Source organism: Embiotoca jacksoni, unplaced genomic scaffold (genome assembly GCF_022577435.1).
Source record: "Embiotoca jacksoni isolate LCO1_2020_lvr unplaced genomic scaffold, fEmbJac1.0.p SCAF_27, whole genome shotgun sequence".
NCBI lineage: Eukaryota > Metazoa > Chordata > Actinopteri > Embiotocidae > Embiotoca > Embiotoca jacksoni.
The window spans coordinates 895032-909421 of NW_027185378.1; the positions used below are offsets into that span (position 1 = coordinate 895032).

The window sequence follows — 14390 nt, forward strand, 5'->3', positions numbered from 1 at the left end:
AATACAAACATGATGATCTTAATATGATGCATTACTGCTGATTAAACATAAAGAGTTCAAATATACTTAAATAACAGCAGTAAAATAAATTTAAAAATACAGAGATCATATAGAAACAATAAAACACTGACAGGGACCATTTACTTTGACCTGTCATATTTTAGGTATACTTTACTGATGATACACATACTTTAACTTGATGTGGAGTATTTTCACAGTGTGGTGGCACTTTTATTTAAATGCTTTCACAGTATGTATTGATACCTTTTTTAAAGTACTTTCCCAGTGTAGTAGTAGTACTTGTATTTAAGTAGCCTACTTTTACAGTGTTTATTAAAAATCTTTATTTAAATAATTTCACGTTGTGTATTAGTACTTTTATTTAGGTACTTTCAAAGTGAGTCCTTTTATTTTTGTTTCTTTTAGTACATTTTAAAAATAATACTTGTGTATTTTGACCTCATTAAGAACTGTAAGTTGCAGTGAAGTATTTCCACGGTGTGTATTAGTACTTTTACTTGAGTAAATCCCTGAATACTTCGTCCTGCTCCTTGTAAAACTGTCCTCTGGGTAATTCCCTACTCGGTCTATTTCAGTGCTCTCTCTCAGGTCCGCGTCCATAAACCTAATATGACATTGTACGTGATGACGTAGCAGTGCGTCGCCCCGCACCGGGATCAACAGAGCTCGGAGCGCCTCAGAGGACTGAGAGCCGGAGAACCAGCCGCAGTCAGCTCATAGCATAAGAAGATTTGGACTCATTTTACACCGCGAGCGGCTCACGTAGCGTCAGTTTCCGCTCTGCTGGTCTCGATCGAGCTAATTTAAGTAAAAAAAAATAACACAGACGTCCGCAGAGCCCCGTAACGCGGGTAAGCTGCTTCTTGAAGCTACCAGCCGGCTAACGAAGTAGGCTAACGGAGTGTAGCTGCTAATGCTAACTGGCTGGCCATGTTGTTGATGTTCTTTTGTTTGGCTTTAAAGTTGTTGGAACTTATAAATTCGTACTGTTCCGTTTCTCTGTGACTGTGAAAACCACTTTCTGTAGTTAAAGAGACTTGGCGGTGTTCCCGGCCCTCAGACTGTAGACGATTAGTTTTGTTAGAACCGGCTGTTTGTTTGTGTTTTTAGCTGCTTGCTAACCTGCCAGCTGTGCTTGCGTAATTTGGAGCTGTTGCAGTAACGACCCGAACAATAGCTCCCCTGTGTTGCCCTCCCTGTTTGGACCGCAGCCTTGTTGTGGGTCTTTAAATGAATGTTATTCATGATCCTATAAATCCCCCCACGGCGGTAACACCACCAAGAACATCCGAGGCTAATGATCCGAGGTAATTACCTGTGTCGCAAAACGGTTTCAGTGGCAGGCTGAAACTTGTTGACTTGTTGTCTGACTGGTTACCAAATTCCATGAATGAAGGCTCGTCTCAGATCTAAAGTGTGTGTTTGTTTGTGTGTGTGTGTGTGTGGGGGGGGGGGGGGGTTGTCTGGCTTTGTGACCATGAAACCCAAGAGAGGTGTTTTTAAATGCTGCAGATGTAGTAAACACCCTGGCACAGACAACGTGTGTGGAGACCGCGTTACAGTGAAGGAATCTTCACGTGTGTTGTGTCTGAGGGTTGCATGAGTGTTCCCGGGATACCGTGACACCATCCGCGTGCTGTTGTTGTAACCCTTGACGGTGTCTGAAGTTTCTCAACAACTCCGATACGTGTTTGGTTTGCTTTCAGGCTTGACCTCTTCACCCGGCCCCCTCCTTCCGACATCCCCTCACCGGCTGGCCAGCACAGTAAAAAAAAAATAAAAAAAAAATATGGAGAGCCTGCACCCCCACTGCCTGAAGTGCATCAAGAGACGCTGCATGGTGAGACCGGAGGCGGGTGTTTCCTGCGACCTCATCGGCTGCCCCCTGGTCTGCGGTGCCGTCTTTCACTCTTGTAAACTGGAGGAGCATCGTCTGCTGTGTCCCTACGAGCGGCTGCCGTGCCTCAACAGCGGCTTCGGCTGCCCCTTCACCATCGCCAGGAGGAAGATGGCGCAGCACCTGGTGACCTGCCCCGCCAGCATAGTGTGCTGCACGATGGAGTGGAACCGCTGGCCCGTGAGCTACGCCGACCGGAAGTCCTACGAAAACTTGAGCAAAGACTTTGACGAGGTGGAGCAGCTGGACATGGCTCTGGCTCTGCAGGATCAGCGGATGCTGCTGGAGTCCCTGAAGGTCACCACCACCGTGTCGAGGAGCAGCGACGAGAGCGAGAAGATGGCCACGGCATCGAGTTTGCCGGAGCCGGCGACGGTGGACATGGAGGAGGAGCCCTACAACGAGCTGTACAGAGCGTCGGTGGAGACGAGCAGAAGTTTAGCCGCTGCCTTGGACATCCTCAGCAACTCCACGGACATCGACGCGATCGTCGGAAACTTAAACGGCGAGAAGAGGGAGAAGAACGGAGCGCCGCGCAACGGAGAGAACGGGGACAGTCATGGCGTGTACGTCGCCGAGGGCGGGAAGAACGTGGACATGCAGGAGAGCGACTCTGACTCGGAGTGCGAGCTCGGAGCGGTTGGCGGCGTGGGGTGTGTCCAGACAACGCCGGGAGGCGTAGACGGCATCAACTGGGCGGAAGAGAACAATTTTGTCGAGTTGTTTTTTGAGGAGAAGGACGAGGTCATCGCGGAGCCGATCGACGATTCCCACCTGGTGTGGCCACAGATGCCGGCAAGCTATGTGCCCGTCGTCGCGCTGCAGCCTCCCGCCCCTCGGCAGGCGCCGCTCGCCCCTCCGATGCCATTCCTGCTGTCCGATCACATGAGGAACAACTTCCTGCAGCACCTGCCCACCGAGCTCCGGTACCGGTGTTTGGAGCGGAAGCTGCAGAGCGTGGAAGTGCTCCGAGGAATCAGTATGTTTACATTCAACGGCCGCCGCGCCCTGCTGTCCGACCCCTACCTGTTCCGAGCGAAGATGGAGGACAAGGCGGTGGACACGTCGGACCTGGAAGTGGCCGACGACCCAATGGGCCTCCACGGCATCGACCTCATCACGGCGGCGCTGCTCTTCTGCCTCGGTGACTCCCCGGGAGGCCGAGGGATCTCCGACAGCCGCTTCGTGGACGGATACCACATCGACTTCGGCACGCAGACCTTCTCCTTCCCGTCCGCCATCCTGGCCACCAACACCATGGTGGGCGACATCGGCTCCGCCTCCGCCTGCGACCACGCCAGCCCGCAGCTCTCCAACCCCAGCCCCTTCCACACGCTCAGGCTGGACCTGGTGTTGGAGTGTGTGGCCCGGTACCAAACCAAGCAGCGCTCCATGTTCACGTTCGTGTGCGGGCAGCTGTTCCGGCGGGACGAGTTCTCGTCCCACTTCAAGAACGTTCACGGGGACATCCACGCTGGGCTCAACGGCTGGATGGAGCAGCGCTGTCCTCTGGCCTACTACGGCTGCACCTACTCGCAGAGGCGCTTCTGCCCGTCCGTGCAGGGCTTCCGGATCATCCACGACAAGCACCTCGGCTCCTTCGGGGTGCAGCCGGGTCTGCCTTTAAAAGCCGGCGAAAACCTCCCGAGGAAGAGCCGCCACTTCGGCTCCCGGAGCGACCAGTTCAGCGACCTCCCGTTCGAGGTGCTGCAGCACGTGGCCAGTTTCCTGGACAGCTTCAGCCTGTGTCAGCTGTCCAGGGTGTCCCGCACCATGAGGGACGTGTGCGCCAGCCTGCTGCAGATGAGAGGAATGGTGGTGCTGCTGTGGGAGAAGATACGGCGCGTCGATGGCTCGCAATCGTGGCAGATCACCAACAAGGTCAGTCCTCATTCAGAACCGGTTTGTCTTCTATGTTGATGTCAGAACCGCAGACTGTATATAAAAGTGTTCGTAGCTTCAGGATCTGAAAAACGAGGCCATAAGCTGCAATACCACCGCGTGCCACTAGAGGTCGACTCCAAGACGCCTCTGGCTCCATAGACTCACGTTCAACTTCTCATCAAATACAAAGTCAATAAAATGTCTCCACCAGTTATCTCTGTGTTGTTAGCTAAAGTCGCTCCTTCTTATTAGTTTTCTGGAGGTCCATCTGAAAATAATCCGTCATTAAATAGAAAATAAGCCTCAAAAATATTTTATTTGGGGTGGGGTGGAGGGGGGGGGGGTCTGTTTGATTGACAGGCCTGTGGTGCAGTCAGGTTTCAGCTATCATTGGGCGGGACGTAGTATCGTCAGGTTTCCAATCGGATCAGTCAGATTCATCGCTGGCTCCTCCCCCAGCCCGTCCAAATATGGCCACTTCCTGCTCCGAACTAGCAAAGATGGCGACGGACGGAATCTGAACCGGAGGCTTCGTAACGGGGCGACGTCACTGCTGATTGGTTTGGAACATAAAAAAAATACACCCGTCTGTGCTCTGTTTATTCAGGTTTGGCGTTTCAGCACCGCCTTCGGCACTGTGAACGAGTGGAAGTTTGCCAACATCGCCAGCATGGCCGACCACCTCAAGAAGTGCAAGTTCAACATGATATCCCGGCGGGAGGAGGCCATCCCGCTGCCCTGCATGTGCTTCACCCGAGAGCTCACCAAGGAGGGGAGATGTCTACGCTCCGTCCTCAAGCCGGTGGCGTGAGCAAGGACGCCGTCTCCCCTCCGAGCACCGCGCGCGTTTCCCTCCCAAGTGTTTACAGACATCGGCCTCTCCGGGGGCCGCCGACGGATTCATCAAGACCCGCATCTGTAAATAATCAGATGTTTTCGTGTCGAATTTTTCTATTTTTATACGAGAGAGAGTCGCTGCTGGGACGAGTCGAGCCTTAACTTGAGCTACACTTGATTTCTCAGGTCTCGGCGAGATTTTCTTCCCGACCAACGCTAAACTTGACCACTTGATCACCGATGGACCTGAACCACTGTTCACCAGCATCGTCCCCGAGCAGTGCCGCGTCCGAGGTCTGGCGTGGTCGTAGCAGTAGCGGAGGTGTTTTCGTAGCAGAGGTGTTTTCATCCTCCTCCTCATCCTCGGACTCTCACGTCAAGGTGAAGCCAGATCCTCTTTTCTGCCATCTCGAGCAACCAGCAGCTGTTTCTAAGTTGTTGTTGTTGTTTTTTTTTTTTTTTTGTTTTTTTTTTCTTTTCTTCTCTTCTCTCCCAAAAATGTAGCACGTGAAATAATGAATGTAGCCGTGAACGAGTGGCGGCGAGCAAGTGGGAAGTGTCAGACCTCATCACACCCTGCAGGCCAGGCTGTCGGACACCCACACTAAAACGAGCACCTCTCTCACTCCGCTCGCAGTATTTTTTTTTTTTTATCCAGGTTGCGTGTTGGCGGCACGACGCGTCCGCCACTCGTCGGAGTCTCAGGGTCGTGGCGCGAAGCCTCGTCACGCAGCGGAGGAAGCTGCTGACTCAGTATTAAATAAGATAACGGTGTGCGTTGCAGTGCTGGAATAACAGGTTGTGTGTTTCATGTTTGTCGGCCAACAAAAAGTTTGATGGTTATTTTTATTTTTTGGAGAGCAGCGACGAGGCCGACTGAACAAACCGGATGTTTCAGCTTGAATTAAGAAGTGAGAGAAGCAGAACAAGAAGAAGAAGAAGAGGAAAAGATTTTGAATGCAGAATGAAGATGCGTGTTTGTTTTTTTGTTTTTTTTATCCTGACTCGTCGGCGTCTTTTCGGTTTCCTATTTTTGTATCGGTACTTTTATTTTGACAGAAATCTGCCTCTGAAGGTTTGGGTTATTGATTTGCACATGAAGGCGTGTACTGTAAAGGGTCCGGACTGCGATGAAGCAGCGGGAGTCTTCCTCGCTCGTGTTCTGCATGCGAGTTTGAATCTCTTCGGTTTATTTCTCAGGCACCTGCGTTGATTTATTACGTTTTTATATGACTTGTTACACTTTTTTTTTTTTTTTTAAACGCGCAGCTTCAGCCGTCACGTGTTTTCGGGTCTGAACCGGGGAAGCCGAGCCGAGCGTGACATCGGCCTCCTGAGCTTCCACCGATCGGACTAACATGAGCTCTTCATGTGCAGATCTTTGCACACCGACGTGTTCGTCACTATTTTAGGTTTTATTTTCACTCCTGCTGAAGTGTGTGTGTGTGTGTGTGTGTGTGTGTGTGTGTGTGTGTGTGTGTGTGTGTGTGTGTGTGTGTGTGTTTTTTCACCACAGTTTGCCAGCTTCATTTGTTTGACTTTTGAAGCATTTTAATAAAGAGGCTCCTTTTTAAACGTTCTCTTGACTTTTATTGCAGCGGGACTTGACCGGAAGTTACGCCACGTTCATGAAAACTTCCTGGTTCGGGTAAAAAAAAAAAAAATGGAGTTGGGTTTTTATTATTTTTAGGGCAGAATGGAAACTTCTCACAACAAAAAGTAAAGTCCAAGTAATATTATTTGTCATTAATAAGGGATTTTACCTGCACATGTGATCCACTGCTTCACAACTAAGAAAACGAAAGTTTCAAACTTTCTACATTTCCACTCCTTCAGCTTGGTGGCACCAAATCAACAGAAGTCCAAACAGGAAACGCATTTCTCAATAAATAGGATCACTGTTGTCGTTTAAATCATTTCAATTACAGGCGGGATAAAATCCTGTATTTTTTCAGCGTTGTTGATGGAAACAAACATTTTACAGCATCGGAAAAACAGCAGTTTACATTTGGACCACATCATGTGTCTGAGATCAGCAGTGAAACGTTCATTTTCAAAGGAAGAAAGCTTCACTATATCAGGAGTTTTCTGAACCTCCGTATCTTTAATTATCTGAACCGCGTGTGCGTTAAAGGACCCGTCTGTAGGATTCAGAGGGTTCTATTTACAGTGGCACTGAGGTGCAAAACACAACAATTATGCTTTAATTAGAGCAGAATCGGACTCAGCGTTGTGTTTTCAGGGAGCTGGTCCTCTTCCACATAGCTGCCGTGTTTTTACAGGAGCCCAGAGGGGACAAACTAGACTGCGGCTCCAACGGAAGGACTCTCACCGTAGATCCTCCCGCACGTCTGGAAGGTGACGGTGAGACGAATCCACTGAATCCCACTGGTATAAAACCAGGGACGCGTCCGGAGTCACAGATGAGCGTGACGGTGTCTCGTGAGGGTGTGAAATCAGGAAGTGAAGGTCAGAAACGGTGAGTCATGTTGTGAAGCACCGGTGGGCCGTATTCATAAAGACTACTCGGAGTAAGAGTTCCTCATAGTGATGAAAATCTAATAAAAGATTTCAAAGAATTTCCTCTTAAAGTTGCGAGTCGATGTTTGTAAAGATAAAAGTTATTCACAGAACATCTTAAGAGGTGAAAAAAACTGGAACCAGAGAATTTTTAAGAGGTTTAAGATTTTTTTTAAGCGGAGGACAAAATTGTGAAAGTACAATGATGTCAGAGAAATGTTCTTCAAAAACGTTGAATGACATTAACAAAACGCTATAAATTATATCGTGCAGGGAAGATGTTTGTGGTCGATCTCTTTAAAGACGCTCACATCTCCCTCTAAATAACACAGAAATGAAACTGAGATATTCGGCAGCTGTAAAAATGCGACAGTGCAGCAGTGATGAAGACTGGTCTGCCACAACCTTCATCAGCTGATTGATCACGCACACAAAAAAACACTTTCACAGCCTCTTATTTGGGCGCAGTTCATTTTATTTCCACCAGATGTCACTGTCCATTCTGTGCATATCCTCACAAAGAGTGCGGGTTTTTTTTTAATCAGCCAATCACATTATTTAAAAGGATGAATCACCTAGCAACACCTCCTCACCAAGGTTTGGTGTTTGGATGTTAGGGTTTCTGGTACTTCGTTGTTCACAGTTTCTCAGAGAAGTTAAATCACTATTTCTATAGAAAATATTTAGTATTTATATGGAATTTTCAGAGAAATTGGTTATGACTACAGCTCATTATTCTAGGAGAGATTTATTCCCTCCCATCTCTGAAAAACCTCATGGTCCAGTTAAAATGTTCCTACCAGGAGTGGGGTTTGAACCCACGAGGACTACTGTCCATTGGATCTTAAGTCCAACGCCTTAACCACTCGGCCATCCTGGTCAACATTAAAAGAAAGAAGTCACACAGAGAGGGTGAGTTAAAATAAAGCAAGTCATGCTGACAGTAAAAACACACGCACGCACGCACGCACGCACGCACACAAACACACACACACACACACACACACACACACAACTCTGCAGGGGAAGTGTGACAAACACTTCACCAGCCGGGGTTCCCCCAGTGGGAGCTGAGGCGCCGTCGAGCAAAAGGTCAATGTCGTCCCACCGAGAGGAGACGTGATGGGACAGAGAGGAGGCGACGAGGAGTGTCGTTTTAATAAACACAAAGCTGAGCCTGCAGACCAAACTGTTGCGCAATCATCTGCAGATCAGCCTCCAACTAACCACAGTCAGTAGAGACGTGTTAGGAAACGTGTGCTGTAAACTTCCACTCACAGTCAGACGCTCTGAGAACAACTTTGTGATTTCAATATTCACAGCCGATAACGGGCGTTGTTTCCAGCCTCATTGAGGCTGTTCTCTAGCTGACAGTCAGGAAATGCAACGACCGGTCTCACTGGTGTGTCTGTGTTCGGGGTGTCTGCTGTGAAACGACTCTTTTACCTACAATCTGAGTTGAACATGCGACCGGGCGGAGCATCAGCGGCAGCAGGGGAAGCAGCAGCAGAAGAGCTTCTTGCAAGGGTTGTTCTTCTTGTACTTCCCCGCCTTCCTGATCTGAATCTCCGCCTTGACGATGAAGTCTTGCGTGGCGCTGACGTTGGCCTCGATGTTGTCCAGCCTCCCGCCCTGCTCCTCCACCAGCAGCGCCATCTGGAAGAAGAGCTCGTGGATGTCCCGGATGCGTCCCTCCAGCTGCAGCAGCTCCTTGTGCCGGTTCTCGATCTCGCTGAGCGCCGACCTCGCCGTCCGGCCCTCCAGCAGCAAGTTGTCGGAGAAGACGTTCCACTTGCCCGTCTCGATCATGTCGTCGATCTGCTCCCGGCTCACCTCCTGGCCCATGATCTCCGCCTGCCGCTGGATGCGGGTCTTGCAGTTCTCCCTCTGGACCATCTCGGTGTCGTTGTACTCGGACATGACGGCGTGGAAGGCGCTGGTCAACGACACGTATTGCGAGCGCACCATGCGAGCCACGGCCGACGTGGAGCCGTGCTTCTCCTCCAGCTCCTTGCTCCGCTTCCCCAGCCTCTCAAGGCGGGCGTAGACGGCCTCCCCCCGGGCCTTGATGTCCCGTCCCAGCGCGTTGGAGTCCTTCTTGATGCTGCTGATCCTCCGGACGGACGTGAGCAACCTTGTGTTCTGCTTCCCCAGCCGCTTCACGTCCCCCTTCAGCAGCCGCATCTCCGCCCTCATCGCCTGCGCCTCCTTGTAGACGGTGTCCATCACCTCCTCGCCCTCGAACACCACGGCCTGCTGCTCCAGCTGCTCCTCATCCTGCTGCTCCTCCTCGGGCCCGCGCTCATCCTCCGCAGGCTTGGGGGTGGAGGTCTGCAGTTCGCACAGGCGGTCCCTCATCTCACCTGGAAGAGGAGTGAAGAGTGTTTACTGACCTCATTAGAGGACATTTAGGGGACGTTTAGAGGATATTTAGAGGACATTCAGTCTCTTCCTGGAGGAGAGCGGCATCAGAGGAGTGACACGACTTTTTTATGAACTCAAAGAACCAAGAATAAAATAGTGGAGCAGAACTTTTTCTCTCAACCTCTCGGATCTACTTCGTGACCCTTTAGAGGGGCCCCACCCACAGGTTGGGAACCAAACTACAGAGCAGTTTCTTTATTTTAGCTGTTGTCATTTCTATTCAATATTATTTCCTGTTTTAAATATTATATGCTGTTAGATAGAGAAGGAAGAAGGAGATAATGTGACATTAATCGTTAGAAACAGAACCGCATTCATTTAATCTGCTCTCTGTGATGAGCTCATCAGTGGAAAGGAAACTGATAAGTGACTTCCTGCTGAGATACCTCATCAGATACAAAACGAACACGCGCTGTTTCATGCATGAACTGTTCTGTTTTAAATGTCGAAACTCCCAGAGAAGACCAACAGGAAACAGAAGAAACAAGCTGACAGAAAACAGCCTCCACAAATCAATAAATCAATCGATGACCTGAACGTGTAAATATGATCATACAGAATAAGAAACAGATCACGTACCTTTCTGTGAGACTCTGCAGCCGAACTTCTCTGTGAAAGTGCGTGAAGCAGCGGACAGACTCGTTTCCTCTTTCTGTCTCCGTTACAGAAGAACATTTCTACATGAGAGGAGTTTTGAGGCGCGCGCAGCTGCACACTCTTCATCACACACACAGTCTGCACACACCAACGCGGAAGATCACGCCTTTTCACCCTCCGTCACAGGTCTGAGTCCAGGAAGGGAGGAGAGCATCATTAGTCCGATCCGATTCCGTTCGAGTGTCGAAGCGCGGCGGACTTCACGCACGAAGCAGGGCGAAGTATCAGTCACATGGAAGTACAAAAAAAAAAAAAAATAGAGTAGGAAGATAACTTTAATTTAGCATTTCGACAATAGAGTTCAAAGTACAGGTGTAACCATGGAAACCATCACATCTGTCCATTTCCAGCTGTTTCAGCCACTTCCTCCAAGTTGGTGTTTCTACTTGTGAATATTTTCGGCACAATCCTTCAAAGTCCTGAAACTTATTAATAAACTGTGTTTATGAGCTAAAAGAGACAAAATATACTTATTAATAAACACAACATCTTGTAAAGTCACATGCAAAAACCAAGACGTTTGATTTATTCTCAAAAGTTTGACTTTAATCCTGAAATGTAATTTTTTTTTCTGGAAATAATCTAAAACCTTTTCTCAACATTTCAACGTTGTTTTTGAAATATATACTTTATTTGCGACATTTCGACTTTATTATAGAGAAACTTAAAAAAAAAAATCTCAATGTTTTAGTTTTTTTGATTTTATACACTTTATTAATCCCCGAGGGGAAATTTCTTCACTACAGCAGGGGGGCTCTCAGGGGGGAGATGCTGCAGCAGGCTGCCACTAGCGCGGCGCCAGGTAACCTGACGTGCACGTTTTTGGATGATGGGAGGAAGCCGGAGAACCCGGAGAGAACCCACGCAAGCACAGGGAGAACGTGCGAACCCACGCAAGCACAGGGAGAACATGCAAACTCCGCACAGAAAGGCCCAGGACCGGATTTGAACCTGTAACCTTTTTTTGCTGTGAGGTGACAGTGCTAACCACTGCACCACCGTGCCGCCCTTTTTTTAACTTAATGTGGTCGTGATACTCAGTTGTACAAGAAACGTTTAATAAGGATCTTAGAACCTATTTATTTATTGTCAGGCTGACACAACAAAGTCAAGTCTTCTTCATTGTTACCGAACAGTTTAAAAAAAAAAAACTTCTACTGAATTAATAATAATAAAATGTCAGATGTTATTAACATTGTCTCTGACAGAAACCTCTGAGCTCAGAGTCCATTTAACTTCCAAGGTTTTTACATTAGTGGAAGAAATAGTCCTGCAGTTAATGTAGAAATAATTACATTGTTTTAAATTCCAAAAGAAGCGTCATAAAAATGTACATTAAAGATAAAAAAAAAACTGCTTTATACAGTATGTAAAGACGTTTTCTTATTATTTAGTCTGTTTCATGTACAACAGCATTAACAAAAAAAACTATGATTTCAGTAAACATAAGAATCATCAGAAAAATGTCCCAAAAGTCAAAGTAACGACACCATCCTGTGACGTCATCCTCGCCTTCATCCCTCTCAGTTGTAGTAACAGGGAAAGCAGCCGCAGAAGAGCCTCTTGAAGGGGTTGCTCTTGTCCGCTGCTTTGGCCCGGTCCAGCTTGCCCACGGCCTCCTGAAGGGTGAGGTCCGTGTTCTGGACGTGTTTCTGGATGTTGTCCACGGCGCCGCCCTGCTCCTCCGTGAGCACAGCCACGTCCAGGAACAGCTCCTGGATGTCCTGGATCCTCCTCTCCAGCTGCAGCAGCTCCCGGTGGCGGCTCTCGATCTGCAGCAGGGCAGAGCGGGCGGTCCTGCCCTCCACCTGGACGCTGAACACGGTCAGCTCCTCCCCCTCCATCATGTCCTCCAGCTCCTGCTCGCTCACCTCCCTTCCCACCACCTCCATGTGCCTCTTGATGTTCCTCCTGCAGGCCTCCCGGTGGCTCATCTCCGTGTCGTTGTAGGAGAACATCACCTCCCGCAGGGCGTTGCTGAGACACTGGTACTGAGTCTGGGCGATGCGGGCCGCCGGATCGGTGCCGCCCCGCTGAGCCTCCAGCTTCTCTCGCAGCGCGTTCATCATGTGCAGCCGCTGCAGCACGGCTTCTCCTCGCCGCTTCACATCGGCTCCGATCGCGTTGGAGTCCCGCTTCGAAGGAACCGGGAACGAGGTCTGATTCAAAATCTGGAAGTTAACGGCCCTCAGCTCGCTGATGTCGTTCTGGATCTGCTGGATCTCCAGACGTATCTGCTGGGCCTCCTGCAGGACTCCCTTTAGGTCCTGGTCCTGGTCTTGGTCCTGATTCAGGTTCTGGTGCCGGTTCTGGTCCCGGTCCTGGTTCTGGTCCCAGTCCCGGTCCCAGTCCCGGTCCTGGTCTCCTGCTGCTGCTGCTGCTCCACGCTCCGACAGGTTGTCCAGCTCCACCGTGCTGAAGCCATCCGGGTCCGTCTGCACCTGCTGCAGGTTGCTAAGTCGGTCTCTCATGTCTGAAAGGAAACAAGAAGAGAAGCAGGAGTTCATCCATCGTGTTTGAGACGGAGGGGGGGGATCTCTGAGCTGGACCTGAGTCTCACAGAGGCCACAAGGGGCCACAAGTCTGCACCAGGAAGGAGAGCAGAAGACAAACAGGCTCTCAAAACGAACGGGCCTGCGGGTCGGATATGAACAGGAGCCGAATTTGTATTTTTAATCAGAGGACATCAGCTGAGTAGACGTCCTCCAATCTGTCCCAGGTTGCATTGAGGCCACCTGCGTCCCAGACCTCGTCCGACTGTGACTTGAGCAGATCGGCTCTCACACCCTGAAGAAGAGTCAAAAACACCGACTTTGTTTCAACATGCTGTTGATGTCAGGTGGAAACAGCTCAAAGATTTGCAGTCAGGCAGGTGGAGACTCTTCTGTACCTGACACACCTGTGACTGCTGCTGATCAGTTAGGAAGATGAAGACCTGAAGATGATTGACAGCTGACATGTTGATGGATCTGGGTTCATTTTATTTTTGAGTAGAAAAACAAGACAAAGAAAGAAAAACTTCTCGTCCGGTGTGTTAAATGTTCCCTGAGCAGTGGCTTCAGGCTCCAAACAGGCTTCAGTCCAACACACAGTGAAAACAGGGAAATAACAAGTGTGTGTGTCATAAGTTTGTGCGGTTCGTCTCTGGTATGAGCTGATCTCAGATAAATGTTCCTGGTGCTCTGACATTTAATCTGTCTAGACATTTAATCTGTTCTCAGCAGAAAAACACTAAAGTATAAAAGTTTAGTGTTCGAACACAGAATCTGTTTATCAACCTGAAGAAACAGGGAGTGTGGACACAACAGGAAAAAAAACACACAGGGGCATTATTGTTTTCATACTCAGAGAATAAAAAGATAATAGATTCTATCAGCCGTACCGTCTGAATGGATTGGTACAGGAGCCCTGTGAGTCCCAGCTGCGCCTCAAAGATCAGAACACACCTGTAATGAATTATTTTACCTGTCAGGTGTCCTCAGGTGCGTCTCTGGAGGTGAAGACGTGAGCGGGACTTCAGTCCAAACTGACAGCTGCCGGAAGACTGATGACTCTACAAACCTTCATCAGCTGAACTTTCTGCATTCCTCTGGAGTCACATGGAAACAGGAAGCCGGGCCCGTCCAGGACTCATCACACACACACACACACACACACACACACACACACACACACACACACACACGCGCGCGCGCACGTGCACACACACACACACACACACACACACAAATCGGTGTTTACATTCTTCTACCTGCTCAGGTGAACTGTCACCTGAAGACAGAGATGGAGCGTTTTGCTGGGGGTTGATAGCATCAGGGAGACGAGTCAGTGACGAGTGTTGAGGATAAAGAGGAAGTATTTCAGACATGTTATCTGGCGGGGCCAGAAGGGTCAGGCGTGATAAGACATCATGAAGTCTGATCCTTGGACCTTCTCTGTCTCCGTGACCGGAGGCTTGTTCTCGCTGCACACGGTGAAACAGACGAGCAGCGGGTGAAGATGAAGAAGATGAATATCATCTGAACTAGAAGGAGGGTTGAGCCGGTGCAGAGGTGGAGTGTGATTTCCACAGGCGTGATCAGGAGTTTCCAACCCTGACTTTGAGTCATACAGGGTTAGTTTTTTTTTTTTTTTTTTTTTTTTAAGGAAA

At 49.2% G+C, this 14390-nt stretch overlaps 3 protein-coding genes and 1 non-coding gene across 8 annotated transcripts; 1 reads left to right on the top strand and 3 right to left on the bottom strand.

The window, feature by feature from the left end:
* The first annotated feature begins 684 nt into the window (after positions 1-684).
* fbxo30a (F-box protein 30a) lies at positions 685-6214 on the top strand. Of its 4 annotated transcripts, none has more exons than XR_011178842.1 (4): positions 685-872; positions 1728-3799; positions 4410-5020; positions 5144-6214. XR_011178842.1 is itself a non-coding variant. In XM_069160618.1 (3 exons), exons 2-3 carry the CDS (start codon positions 1811-1813, stop codon positions 4611-4613), a joined length of 2193 nt encoding a protein of 730 aa, XP_069016719.1. In that variant the 5' UTR covers positions 685-872; positions 1728-1810; the 3' UTR covers positions 4614-6214. The 4 variants fall into 4 exon arrangements, 2 of the variants coding, with proteins under 2 accessions (XP_069016719.1, XP_069016720.1); XR_011178843.1 differs by having other exon boundaries at positions 4410-4720; positions 4826-6214; XM_069160618.1 differs by having other exon boundaries at positions 4410-6214.
* On the bottom strand, positions 6078-10368 carry stx11a (syntaxin 11a). The gene is made up of 2 exons (XM_069160622.1): positions 10163-10368; positions 6078-9522 (listed from the first exon to the last, which is right to left on the bottom strand). The coding sequence occupies exon 2, from the start codon at positions 9515-9517 to the stop codon at positions 8642-8644; it is 876 nt and encodes a 291-aa protein (XP_069016723.1). The 5' UTR covers positions 9518-9522; positions 10163-10368; the 3' UTR covers positions 6078-8641.
* Positions 7957-8039, bottom strand: trnal-uaa (transfer RNA leucine (anticodon UAA)). The gene has a single exon. It is a non-coding gene; the product is annotated as a tRNA-Leu (tRNA).
* A 927-nt stretch (positions 10369-11295) lies between the features above and the next one.
* On the bottom strand, positions 11296-13771 carry LOC138204997 (syntaxin-11-like). 2 transcript variants are annotated; one of them, XM_069160620.1, is made up of 2 exons: positions 13706-13771; positions 11296-12713 (listed from the first exon to the last, which is right to left on the bottom strand). In XM_069160620.1, the coding sequence occupies exon 2, from the start codon at positions 12709-12711 to the stop codon at positions 11764-11766; it is 948 nt and encodes a 315-aa protein (XP_069016721.1). In that variant the 5' UTR covers positions 12712-12713; positions 13706-13771; the 3' UTR covers positions 11296-11763. The 2 variants fall into 2 exon arrangements, with proteins under 2 accessions (XP_069016721.1, XP_069016722.1); XM_069160621.1 differs by having other exon boundaries at positions 13623-13717.
* Positions 13772-14390: the final 619 nt, after the last annotated feature.

What these genes read in the sequence shown, in the direction of transcription:
- fbxo30a (XM_069160618.1), top strand. Translation starts at nt 1,811, where the DNA reads ATGGAGAGCCTGCACCCCCACTGCCTGAAGTGCATCAAGAGACGCTGC. An exon ending in CGTGGCAGATCACCAACAAG is followed by an intron (nt 3,800 to 4,409) that starts GTCAGTCCTCAT and finishes CTGTTTATTCAG; the next exon opens with GTTTGGCGTTTCAGCACCGC.
- LOC138204997 (XM_069160620.1), bottom strand. Translation starts at nt 12,711, where the DNA reads ATGAGAGACCGACTTAGCAACCTGCAGCAGGTGCAGACGGACCCGGAT.
- stx11a (XM_069160622.1), bottom strand. Translation starts at nt 9,517, where the DNA reads ATGAGGGACCGCCTGTGCGAACTGCAGACCTCCACCCCCAAGCCTGCG.